The 13,038-nt window shown below is 47.1% G+C and overlaps 1 protein-coding gene across 11 annotated transcripts in view; it reads left to right on the top strand.

Moving 5' to 3' along the window:
- The window catches only part of TMEM40 (transmembrane protein 40), a 31,925-nt gene extending 22,340 nt beyond the window's left edge, over positions 1–9,585 (top strand). For 3 of the 11 annotated variants that reach the window (XM_033210738.1, XM_033210744.1, XM_033210737.1), the window contains 8 exons: positions 634–687; positions 5,980–6,015; positions 6,400–6,432; positions 6,816–6,863; positions 7,715–7,786; positions 7,884–7,958; positions 8,613–8,675; positions 9,429–9,585. In XM_033210738.1, coding sequence (XP_033066629.1) covers positions 634–687; positions 5,980–6,015; positions 6,400–6,432; positions 6,816–6,863; positions 7,715–7,786; positions 7,884–7,958; positions 8,613–8,675; positions 9,429–9,448 — 401 coding nt within the window. In that variant the 3' untranslated portion in view covers positions 9,449–9,585. Of the gene's footprint in view, positions 1–630; positions 688–5,979; positions 6,016–6,399; positions 6,433–6,815; positions 6,864–7,714; positions 7,787–7,883; positions 7,959–8,612; positions 8,676–9,428 lie in introns of all 11 variants that reach the window. The other 8 variants (XM_033210741.1, XM_033210740.1, XM_033210747.1 and 5 more) reach the window with 6 other exon arrangements.
- The last annotated feature ends 3,453 nt before the right edge of the window (positions 9,586–13,038 follow it).

The raw sequence follows: 13,038 nt of genomic DNA, 5'->3' as shown, positions 1-13,038 counted from the left end.
TAAAAAATTTCATAGGAAGGAAAGACCACTGGGAAAAGGGTCTTTTAATTATTGCCTAGTACAGAACCTGTCACACAGAAAGTGTTTAATAAATGCTGTCCATGAAGCTAGAGCTGAGCCCTGGGTTCTCTTTCTGGATATAAACATGATTAGGAATGCAGGCTTTGGCAACAGACCTAGTAGAGTTGCCACTCACTTGCTGGCTATATGACTTTGGGAAAATAATGTAACTGTTTGAGCCTCAGTGTCCTTATCTGTATAATGGGTGGGGTAGGTACTAATACCTTCTTCATAGGACGTCTGTGAGAAGGAAATGAAATATTAAATATAAATCACTTAGTACAGTGTTGGTGCATGCGAGTGCCCAATATATACCCACTATTAACCCTGAGCAAGGTCCAAGTCTTCTTAGGTCTTGAGTGCTTTCTGAATGTGGTCACCTCTGGAAGTTCTGGGGGCATCAGAGAGGGCAAAGGGAAGGTACTTGTGCTGCCTTGCCTCTTGAAGCCCACCCCCCACCTCACCTCCAGCACAAGGACTCTGGAACTTCTTAAGCTTCAAAACCATGGGAGATGGAAGTGGCCTGGGTCACTGTGTTTGGGAGTGCTGACTAAGGGGTTTGTCTCCATCCAGGTCCTGGGCATGGGGAGCCTGACGTTTTGAAGGATGAGCTTCAGCTCTATGGAGGTAATCAGTTGCCCAGTGGCTTTGGAGAAAACAATTAGATGAAGGAAAAGAGGGCTTTGTTGGGCAGAAACAAAGTCATGAGGGTGATTCATGAGCTGAAAAGTTCCAGCCAAATACAGGAGATGTGGCCAGTTGGGTGGTTATGACACTGGCAGGTGGGGAGGTGGGCATGAGATTGTCTTGAGGAAATCCTGCATTTTCTGGGGTCTTTGTTTGTTTGTTTTGAGACGGAGTCTCACTCTGTTGCCCAGGCTGGGGTGCAGTGGTATGATCTCAGCTCACTGCAACTTCCACCTCCCGAATTCAAGTGATTCTCCTGCCTCAGCCTCCCCAGTAGGTGCGACCACAGGTGTGCACCACCACACCCAGCTAATTTTTTGTATTCTTAGTAGAGACGGGGTTTCACTGTGTTGGCCAGGATGGTCTCGATCTCCTGACCTCGTGATCTGCCCAACTCGGCCTCCCGAAGTGCTGGGATTACAGGCGTGAGCCACCGCGCCCAGCCAATCCTGCATTTTCATCTGAACTATAACCTTGACTTATGGGGTGACCATGAACAGTCATCCACTTTTCTGGGCTTCAGCTCCTAAATGAGTAGAATGGGACATGATCAGTAACCCCTCTCTTGGAATACTGGGCTGTTTCAGCACACAAGGAAAAATTAAGGATCTGATCTCCACAATACCCATTTTACAGAATAATTATTTCCAATACCCTGATTACTACAGTGAGGAGGCATAAATAATATGGCGCTTTGGTTGGTAGCACTAGGATGCAATAGAACTTGTAGAATGAGAAACAAAAAAAGAAAAAAAAAAAGAACTTGTAGAATGAACTCTTTTGCCAAAGAATATGACAAATGCACACTACTAGATAAGAAAGCTTTAATAGCTGTGTTTAATCCAATATTTCAGAAATCTACTGGCCGGGCGCGGTGGCTCAAGCCTGTAATCCCAGCACTTTGGGAGGCCGAGACGAGCGGATCACGAGGTCAGGAGATCGAGACCATCCTGGCTAACACGGTGAAACCCCGTCTCTACTAAAAAAATACAAAAAACTAGCCGGGCGAGGTGGCGGGCGCCTGTAGTCCCAGCTACTCGGGAGGCTGAGGCAGGAGAATGGCGTAAACCCGGGAGGCGGAGCTTGCAGTGAGCTGAGATCCGGCCACTGTACTCCAGCCCGGCGATAGAGCGAGACTCCGTCTCAAAAAAAAAAAAAAAAAAAAAAGAAATCTACATCGTCTCCTAATGCCTGGCAATAACCTAAGTAAAACAGTGGAAAACACTTATGTATATGCTAAAGAAAAGATTTCATTTGTTATGTAACAAATACAATCAGTGGTTGACTCTGGGTCATCTGTCTTGTGGGTTTTTGTTTTTGTTTTTTTGTTTTTGTTTTTTTTGCAATACGGTCTCATTCTGTTGTCCAGGCTGCAGTGCAGTGGTGTGATCATGACTCACTACAGCCTCAACCTCCTGGGCCCAGGTGATCCTCCCATCTCAATCTCCCAGGTAGCTGGGACTACAGGTGTGTGCCACCACACTCAGCTAATTTTTTGTATTTTTTAGTAGAGACAGAGTTTTGCCATGTTGCCCAGGCTGGTCTCGAACTACTGAGCTCAAGTGATCCTCCCGCCTTGGCCTCCCAAAGTGCTAGAATTACAGGCATCTTTCTTTTCTTTCTTTTTTTTTTTTTTTGTTACAGAAACAAGTATAATCTGGTTTAGAAAAATGTTTTTAATTACTCAAGTAATTTAAGAAAGGTTTCACTGGGTATAAAATGAGATAAACCTTTATGTTCATATGTATTTTAAAATATTTTTCTCATTAAGTAATTCACATTCACTGTAGAAAATGTAGATACAGTCACGTATTCATGAATTACTTCTTTCCCCCAGACATTGGAGGTGCTTGGTAAATTACCTTGCTTGAGTCTCATTTCATGTTGTCCTTGATATGCTCTCTGCACTCTCCGTATTGGCCCCTCTTGTCACTTTGCAGATGGTGTTCAGTGTGCTGAGTGCCTATTGTCACATGCTAAGTGCCCCTTGTGGTGTTCGTGTCCTGGGGCTGCCCTGAGGGACAGGAAACATACAGAAGTCGGGGCCTGATGGTAGGAAGATCATACAAGTGCCTGTCTGCCCTTAAGGGAAAGAAGATGACAGGCTAGGAGCAAGGTCACCAGGGAACTAGAACAGGCACCAAGAATCACATGGTGAATGGTGTGGGAAGGACACCCAGGACTGGATTAATGCAGAGGTGGCAGCTCAGCTCTATAGGACTCAACTCACCCTTGGCAGCCCAGACAAGTGGCTCAACAATCAGGGCGGGAGCCAAGGATTGAGGTGTACTAGCCAGCTTGGCTCCCACATGCTCAGAGCCTGGTAGGTCTAGAAGCCAGCAAGATGGCATGAGCTTGGAGTTGCCTGTCTAGTCCAGAGTTCTATGGGTAAAAGGCAGCAGGTGTCATCACCTGCATCTGGATAGCCTGGAGCAGGCATTAATGGGTGGCCCATGTGGGCAGATGCTTTTTATCTGACTCACAGAATGGTTTTTGAGGGGTCAGGGTATGGGTAGGTTTGGTTTTTTTATTTTTTGGTTTTTTTGAGATGCGGTCTCACTCCTTTGCTCAGGCTGGAGTGCAGTGGTGCCATCTCGGCTCACTACAACCTCCACCTCCCGGGCTCAAGTGATTCTTCTATCTTAGCCTCCTGAGAAGCTGGGACTACATGCATGCACCACCATGCCCAGCTAATTTTTGTATTTTTGGTAGAGATGGGATTTTACCATATTTCCCAGGCTGGTCTTGAACTCCTGGACTCAAGTGATCTATCCACCTTGACCTTCCAAAGTGCTGGGATTACAAGTGTGAACCATCGTGCCCGGCCCACACAGAAACACAGAATGCTTTTTTTTTTTTTTTTTCCCCTGTATTTTTAGTAGAGATGGGGTTTCACTGTGTTAGCCAGGTTGGTCTCGATCTCCTGACCTCATGATCCACCTGCCTCGGCCTCCCAAAGTTCTGGGATTACAGGTGTGAGTCACTGCACCCAGCCCAGAATGCTTTATTTATTTATTTATGTTGAGACGGAGTCTTGCTCTGTCTCCCAGGCTGGAGTGCAGTGGTGTGATCTTGGCTCACTGCACGCTCCGCCTCCGGGGTTCATGCCATTCTCCTGCCTCATCCTCCCAAGTAACTGGGACTACAGACAGCCACCACCACACCTGGCTAATTTTTTTGTGTTTTCAGTAGAGACGGGGTTTCACCATGTTCACCAGGATGGTCTCGATCTCCTGACCTCGTGATCCTCCCGCCTCGGCCTCCCAAAGTGCTGGGATTACAGGCGTGAGCCACCGCGCCAGGCCCAGAATGCTTTTTTAAAATTATGATTGTGTGGCCAGGCGCTGTGGCTCATGCCTGTAATCCCAGCACTTTGGGAGGCTGAGGCAGGTGGATCACTTGAGGTTAGGAGTTCAAGACCAGCCTGGCCAACATGGCAAAACCCTGTCTCTACTAAAAATACAAAAATTAGCCAGGTGTGGTGGCACCCTTAATCCCAGCTACTCAGGAGCCTGAGGCAGGAGAATTGCTTGAACCCAGGAGGCAGAGGTTGCAGTGAGCTGAGATCATGCCACTGTACTCCAGCCTGGGTGGCAGAGTGAGACTCTGTCTCAAATAAATAAATAAATAAATATTATAAATATATAATAGATAATTTATACAAATTATATAATATATAGATATATATTTATATATAATAATTATATAATATATATATATATTTATATATAATAAATTATATAATATATAGATATATATTTATATATATAAATTATATAATATATATATTTATATAAATGATATATATTTTACATATATATAATTATGATTGTGAGAGCCAGACACTATGGCTTGCACCTGTAATCCCAGCTACTTGGGAGGCTGAGGCAGGAAGAGTGTTTCAGTCCAAGAGTTTGAGACTGCAGTGAGTTGTGATTGTGCCATTGCCCTGCATCCTGGATGACAGAGAGAGAACCTGTCTCTAAATAAATAAATTTTAAAAATAAAATTATGAATGTAAATATATTTCATCAATTCTACACCACATTTTTTTCACATTTGAATATTTCTGAAATCAGGATGCATCTTAAAAATCACTGGCAAAGTTAGGCATGGTAGTTCATGACTATAATCCCAGCACTTTGGGAGGCCAAGGTGGGAGGATTGCTTGAGCCCAGGAGTTCAAGACCAGCCTGGACAACATAGCAAGACCCTATCTCTATTTTAAAAAATCACTGGCGGCTGGGCGCAGTGGCTCACACCTGTAATCCCAGCACTTTGGGAGGCCGAGGCGGGTGGATCATGAAGTCAGGAGATCGAGACCATCCTGGCTAACATGGAGAAACCCCATCTGTACTAAAAATACAAAAAAATTAGCCGGGCGTGGTGGTGGGCGCCTGCAGTCCCAGCAACTCAGGAGGGTGAGGCAGGAGAATGGTGTGAACCCAGGAGGCAGAGCTTGCAGTGTGCGGAGATCGCGCCACTGCACTCCAGCCTGGGGGACAGAGCGAGACTTCATCTCAAAAAAAAAAAAAAAAAATCAATAGCAACTTACATTTATAGCTGTCAAGGGCTTTTCTTACATGGTAGTACATAAAATAATGTCATGTCTCCCAAGCAATGGAATTTTGATTCAAGAGTTGCCAAACCTTTTTTTTTTTTTTTTTTGAGACAGAGTCTCACTCTGTCGCCAGGCCGGAGTGCAGTGGTGTCATCTCAGCTCACTGCAACCTCTGCCTCCGGGGTTTGAGCGATTAATCCTGCCTCAGCCTCCCAAGTAGCTGGGACTATAGGCGCTCGCTACCATGCCCAGCTAATTTTTGTATTTTTGGTAGAGACAGGGTTTCACCATGTTAGCCAGAATGGTCTCAATCTCTTGACCTCGTGATCCGCCCACCTCAGCCTCCTAAAGTGTTGGGATTACAGGTGTGAGCCGCCGCGCCCGGCCCAAACTTTTTTATAATTAGGAAGTTTACCTGAAAACCTGGCTTCTCTGGGGAAATTGACAGACCTGTAAGAGTGGGCAGGCGTTCCTACAGCAGCTTTTTGTGGCTGGTGGGTGGTGACTGCCCCTTTAGTTGGAACAGGAACCCTCCAGCCGGCTCCATTCCCTACTTGGCACACTCCAGGTTAAGTGGAAAGTCTCCCAGCAGGATCCACCTTCCCTGAAGCATGACTTCTCCCTCCCCAGAGGATCATGGGTATATGATCACTGATTTCCTTTCTGTGCAGATGCTCCAGGAGAGGTGGTACCCTCTGGGGAATCAGGTGAGTGTCCAGTTAGGGGAGAGAGGTTGTTGGTGCTGGTGTTGAGCCAGGTCTAGGCATCACCTCTCCCCTAAGAGAGCCAGCTCCTGTTGGGGTATCTGTCTGTGAGAAACAGGAGCCCCAGGTCCACTGAGCCTAGGCTCATCAAGCGGGTTGGGCCAGCTGTGGCATGAAGCAGGGAGCCCGGGGAGCTTGGAAAGCTGTCCCAGCAAGACCCAAGGAGATTATAACCAAACAGCCATCAATAGAAAGGAGGATCTTTGGGGGCTGCAGAATTCCATGGGGACATTTTTTTAGGTCACCTATAGCCTTCCCCAGGGTGGAGGCACCTGTTAAGGCACCCCAAGCAGGGTTGGGCACTAATGTTGAGTTTCTTGTTTCCAGGACTCCGAAGGAGAGGCTCTGACCCAGCAAGTGGTAAATACACAAGCTCAGATAGGAGAGCCAGAGTGGGTGCTGATTCTAGACGATGGGTTGGGACTTCAGACAGCCTGAGAGTGTGGGTTAGTCCCAGCAGGGACTGTTGCCAGCCAATGTCACTATGATTCAGAAGGGGGATCTCTAGTGCAGGGGAAATGGAACGGAAGGCAGACTCAGGCCTGAGGAAGGAGGAGGAAGTCAGTGGGGGTTCCAAGGACAGCACCCCTATCTTCACAGTTTTGCTCGACTGGTCCTGCAGTGAGTGCCCTCTGACCCAGGAAGAAGTACCCAGATACTAATTCTCAATGAGGTAGGGAAGGGAAAATCCCACCTGCCGTCCTGCATCAAAGTTAAACACTCATCTCTCTCTTGTTCCTAAGGAGAAGTGGAGGCCTCTCAGTTAAGAAGACTGAATATAAAGAAAGATGGTAAGGAACTTGGTGTAGCAGACCTGCTTTTTCCTGTCTGGCTGGATTTCTAGGGGTGAAATAGCACAGTAGCAATCATTACCCACCTCTGTCGTATGCCCTGCAGTTTACATATTACTCAGCTCAGAATTAACTCAACAGGGTGGGACAATGGTTCCCATTTTGCAGATATGAAAACTGAGGTTCCAGGCTGGGGAGTGGCCTTACAGCTTGTGAGTGGTGTGGCCTGAGCTTGAGCCCTGGTCCTCTGCTCTTTCTGCTATGCACAGTCACTAGGATGCTGAATGCCTTCCAGGCCTTGTGGCCAGGATGGGGAGCTGGAGGTCAGCTGAGCTGAGAGAGTTGTAAGGTTAGATTAGACCAGACTCTGGGAAAGGAGCAGTGAAAATGGGAGTAATCTCCCTGCTCCAGGCCTGGAATCCATGGGGACTTCTAGGAGGAAGGGTAGGGCAAGAGGAAAGACCATGGTGCTCAGCACAGAGACTTTTTGTAATTAAAAAAAAAAAAAAAGGCCAGACATGCTGGCTCACAACTGTAATCCCAATACTTTATGAGGCCGAGATGAGAGGATTGCTTGAGGCCAGGAGTTCAAGACCAACCTGGGCAACATAGCGAGACCTTGTCTCTGCTAAAAATTTAAAAATGCGCTGGGTGTGATGGCATGCACCTGTAGGCCTCGCTACTTGTGAGGCTGAAGCAGGAGAATTGCTTAAGCCTAGGACTTCAAGGTTGCAATGAGCTGTGATCGCACAACTGCACTCCACCCTCAGTGACAGAGCAAGACCTTGTCTCCTCTCCCCCAAAAAAGAGAGAAAGCAGCAGATACTGATTCCCCACCCCTGCCTTCACAGATGAGTTTTTCCATTTCGTCCTCCTGTGTTTTGCCATCGGGGCCTTGCTGGTGTGTTATCACTATTATGCAGGTAGGGGAGGTGCCCTGGGGAATGCACAAGGGGAATGCAGGGGGCAGGGGCGTCAAGACCTGGAAGCTGACCATTCCCTCCCTCACTGCCCTTCCAGACTGGTTCATGTCTCTTGGGGTTGGCCTGCTCACCTTTGCCTCCCTGGAAACCGTTGGCATCTACTTTGGACTAGGTAAGCCCCTCCCCAGCATGTACACACACACAGCCTCTTGGAGGGGTAGTGGGTAGAAATATTCATTTTCATACTCATTCAAGTGTGGACCAGACAGTCACAATCTACACTTAAAAAAAATTTTTCCTTATGCTCATGTTTTCTTCCTGACCACTTTCAAGGTCAATGTAAGGTCACTGGCAAAACCCTGTAGGAAAAATGGGCAGCTCCATATAATGCAACAGCAACAGTTTAAAGTGGCAAACAGGCCGGGCCCAGGGCACACGCCCATGATTCCAGTTACTCAGGAGATTGGGGCAAGAGGATCGCTTGAGCCCAGGAATTTGTTCAGCCTGGGCAACATAGCAAGACTCTGTCTATAAAATAAAAAGATAAAAGTGGCAAACAAAACAGAACTAGCCAGATACTGAAAACAAGTTAGTTAATGGAGTTGGGAACTGAATTTGGCAAGTGAGTTTCCTGCCACTATTCCTGCTGTTCACGGTTGTTGTTTTCAGTAATAATAACTCTAGTACCATTATCTAAGCTTAACCTGCTGCCTGAAATTCCGCCATCAGAGCTTTGTTTGCATGAGTTAGGTCCTTGTCCAGTGATGGCCAGGTATCCCTTGTGGGGGTACAAACTTAACTCACTTTTTTCTTTGTTTCTGAGCAGTGTACCGCATCCACAGCATCCTGCAAGGCTTCATCCCCCTCTTCCAGAAGTTCAGGCTGACAGGTAACTTTTAAAGTCTTCCTGTGTTCACTCTTTTTCTCCCTAGCAGGGTCTTCATTTAGAAAGAGACTTAGCATACAGGAAAGAACACAGCCCGGAGGCAGAGGACCCAGGTTCGAGTCCTACCTCTGCCAGTTTACTAGCTCTGTGACCCTGGATGAGCCATGTAACCTTGGCTTCCTCAACTGGAAAATAGGTGTAATACTTTTCTACTGCACAAGTGTGTTGTGAAGATCAAGTGAGGAATGGATGCAAAGGCCTGAAGTGTGAAACAGTAGAAAAATGGTCTGGTTAGTCTTCATTCTCTTATAGAACTTTACACTTCCCCAAACACTATCTCCTCCATGGCTGTACTTGCCTAATAGCAACTGAGGAGGTAGGCTTTAGCAATGCTACACTTGACCAATAGGAAAGTGAGGCTCAGAGAGGTGGAGTGACTCGCCCACAGTCACACAGCTTCAGTGGCTGGACTGGGCGAAAGCACGTCGTCTTTCTTGACTGACAGCTCTGTGACCACCTTATGTCTCAGAATGGAGAGGCCAAGTGGCTGTGCTGGGGAAATATCTGTCTCCTTTAATCCATGTAATAAAGAAAAAGAAAACTAGCTATTATGACAGTGGGTCATTGAGACCCATGGCTTCTGGGGTGACTACATCATGCCAGCTGTGAGGGGTACTTGGGCATCTGAGGTGATGGTGGGGATGAAGCCTGGCTGCCTTCAGAATCCCATGCCATCTTGTGGCCTTTGCCTTCCAGGGTTCAGGAAGACTGACTGAGGCCACTGCCAGGCGGGCAGCAGAGGCAGGCCCCACTGTGACCACCACTGCGACACCTGAGCCCACAAGGACAGACCGGCATTCTGAGAGATGCGCAGCAGAGCAAGCCAGACCAATAAAAAGAACGCTTTTCCTTCCCTGTGGTCTGAATGTTGGCACCAGCCCAAGCAGGGGCATCATTTGGGCAGTACTGCTGTGCAACCCAGCTGCCAGGATGGAAGGCAGAGGGTGGGTGTGGGACCTGAGCCTTCACAGTACCTGGACCAACAGGAAGATTGTGGGAGGTCACTGCTCTCAGAAGATAGCAAGAGACCATGGGCTCTGCAAGCTGTGATCTGTCTGGGTCATGGTTTTTCTCAAATCCCAGGCTATCCGGGTATGCTCTTAGGTGCTACCGAGCCATCCCGGGAGAGATAGATAGTCCACTGCCCTGAGGCAGGGAGCCACCAGTCTGGGGTCCCTTGGTGAACCTGATGCAGGTAAGATGCTGGGGACTAAAACCATTTTTTCCACCCCCCAAAAAAAGGCAGGAAAATGATCATCAGAAACAAAATGGCAGCCAGGCATGGGGGCTCACACCTATAATCCTAGCACTTTGGGAGGCTCAGGCTAAGGGTCGCTTGAAGCTAAGAGCTCAAGACCAGCCTGGGCAACATAGTGAGACCCCTATCTCTACAATTTTTTTTTCATTTGTTAATGACCAAATGTGGTGGTACATACCTGTACATACCTGCAGTTCCAGCTACTCAAGAGGCTGAGGCAGGAGGACTGCCTGAGCCCAGGAGTTCAGGGCTCCAGCAGTCACTCCACTCCACGATCAAGCCACTGCACTCCAGCCTGGGCGACAAAGCAAGACCCTTTCTCTAAAATTAAAAAAAAAAAAAGACAAATAAAAATTGCATATATTTGTAGTGTACAACATGTTTTGAAATATGTGGAATGGCTACATCAAACTAATTAACATATGTATCACTTCACATACCATTTTTGTATGATGAGAACAGTAAAAACCTGCCAGCAATTTGCAAGTATACAATACATTGTTATTAACTATGATCACCATGCTATATGATAGATCTCCTGAACTTGAACTGAGTTCTTGATGGTCACAGACATGCTGTTCTCAAAACTCAGAAAGGTAACTTCTGGCCAGGTGCGGTGGCTCATGCCTATAATCCCAGCATTTTGGGAGGCCAAGGCGGGTGGATCACAAGGTCAGGCGTTCAAGACCAGCCTGGCCAATATGGTGAAACCCTGTCTCTACTTAAAAAAAAAAAAAAGTTTAATTTTTTTTTTCTTTTTTTTTTTTTCTCGAGACAGAGTTTTGCTCTTTCTCCCAGGCTGGAGTGAAGTGATGCAATCTCAGCTCACTTCAGCCTCCACCCGTCACGGTCAAGTGATTCTCCTGCCTCAGCCTCCTGAGTAGCTAGGATTATAGGTACCTACCACCATGCCCAGCTAATTTTTGTATTTTTAGTGGAGATGGGTTTTCACCATATTGGCCAGGCTGGTCTCGAACTCCTGACCTCGGGTGATCCACCTGCCTCGGCCTCCCAAAGTGCTAGGATTAAGGCGTGAGCCACCGAGGCTGGCCGTGGCTGTGATTTTGGTCAAGTCCTCCCCTCTCCCAGCCTCAGTGTTCTCATCTGTACAATGGGGAGCATAACAGCGCCCACCTTACGGTGTTATGTTGAAAACTGCATGAGATACGTAAAGTCTTATGCACAGACTCTGGCACATAGGTCATGCTCAGTCAATGGGCGTTATTACAGTAGACAGGACCACAAATCAGATCCCCTTAGGGTCAGGCAGGCAGAGTCAGCAAGATGTAGAAAAACGGGGGCTGGGCGCAGTGGCTCACACCTATAATCCCAACACTTTAGGAGGCCAAGGTAGGTGGATTGCTTGAGCTCAGGAGTGTGGTGGTGTGTACCTATGGACCTAGCTACTCAGGAGGCTGGAGTGGGAGAATCGCTGAAGCCTAGGAAGTCAAGGCTGCAGTGAGCCATGATCATACCACTGCACTCCAGCCTGGGAGACAGAGTGAGACCCTGTATCAAAAAAATACAAATGAAAAAAGTAGGGAGCAGGAATAGGGGAACAGAAGAGCATATACCTGACCAAAGTGGGCAGCTGCTGTCTAACAATTTCAGGTGAGAACACCAGCTGAGTGGGATCTGTCAGCCAAGAGAACGAAAACCACACCAGGTGCTTTAACAGAGAGAATATAATAGAGGGGACATGTTAACCAGGTGCAGGACTACTGGAAAGACAAAAAGGGACCGTGGTATCACAAAGTGTAACTGAGGGAACTGCCTAGGGCTAGAGGGAAAAAGGAAAGAGGTTGGCGCTATTAGAAGTGAGAGGCCAGGTGTGGTGGCTCAGTCTATAATCCCAGCACTTTGGGAGGCCCAGGTGGGCCGATCACCTGCAGTCAGGAGTTCGAGACCAGCGTGGCCAACAGGGTGAAACCCCATCTCTACTAAAAATACAAAAATTAGCCAGGCTTGGTGGTGGGCGCCTGTAATCCCAGCTACTCGGAAGGCTGATGCAGGAGAATCACTTGAACCTGGGAGGTGGAGGCTGCAGTGAGCCGAGATCATGCCACACACTCCAACCTGGGCAACAGAGCAAGACTCTGTCTCAGTAAGTAAGTAAGTAAGTAAGTAAGTAAATAAATAAATAAATAAATAAAGTATGAGAAGATTGAGAGAGGGTCCTCCAGAGCTGGGACCCAGACCTCTGGGGAAAAGGCACTGCTCAGCTGGGGAGGTGTCTCTGAGGGGCCTGAGGAGGCTGGTTCTGCAAGTGCAAGACCACTGGGGTCAGATCTCCAGTTTCTTAGCAGAAGCCCCAAATCTAGAGTTTGGCAACTATTTTTTTTTTATTTCCACTTCTGCTATGGAAAACAGTATAGTGATTCCTCAAAGAACTAAAAACAGAATTACCATATGATCCAGCAGTTCTACTGTGCATATGCTAAAAAGAGACTTGAAGGGATATCTGTACACCCATTTTCACAGCAGCATTATTTCCAGTAGCCAAAAAGGGGAAGCACAAGTGTCCATCAATGGGTGAATGAATAATCAAAGCATGGTATATTATCAGCTTTTAAAAAGGGAAATTATTTGAGACTTCACAATAAAACAAAAACCAAAGGGGAAAAAAATGGAAATTCTGGCCAGGCATGTTGCTCATGCCAGTAATCTCAGCACTTTGGGAGGCTGAGGTAGGAGGATCATTTGAGCCCAGGAGTTCAAGATCAGGCTGGGCAACACAGTAAGACTCCACTTATGCAAAACATAAAAGCATTAGCCAAGCATGGTGGCACATGCCTGTGTTCCCAGCTACTTAGGAGGCTAAGGTGGGAGGATCACTTGAGCCCAGGAAGTGGAGGCTGCAGTGAGCCATGATCATGCCACTGCACTCCAGTGTAGGTGACTAAGACTCTGTCTCTAAAAAAAAATAAAAATAATAAAAAAAGAAATTCTGACACATGCTACCACACAGATAAACCTTGAGAACATTATGCTAAAAGGACAAATACAGTTATGATTCCACATATATGAGGTACCTAGGGTAGTCAGATT

This window comes from Trachypithecus francoisi, unplaced genomic scaffold (assembly GCF_009764315.1).
Source record: "Trachypithecus francoisi isolate TF-2019V2 unplaced genomic scaffold, Tfra_2.0 Lachesis_group0, whole genome shotgun sequence".
Classification (NCBI taxonomy): domain Eukaryota; kingdom Metazoa; phylum Chordata; class Mammalia; order Primates; family Cercopithecidae; genus Trachypithecus; species Trachypithecus francoisi.
This window is presented reverse-complemented; position numbering and strand designations above follow the sequence as displayed.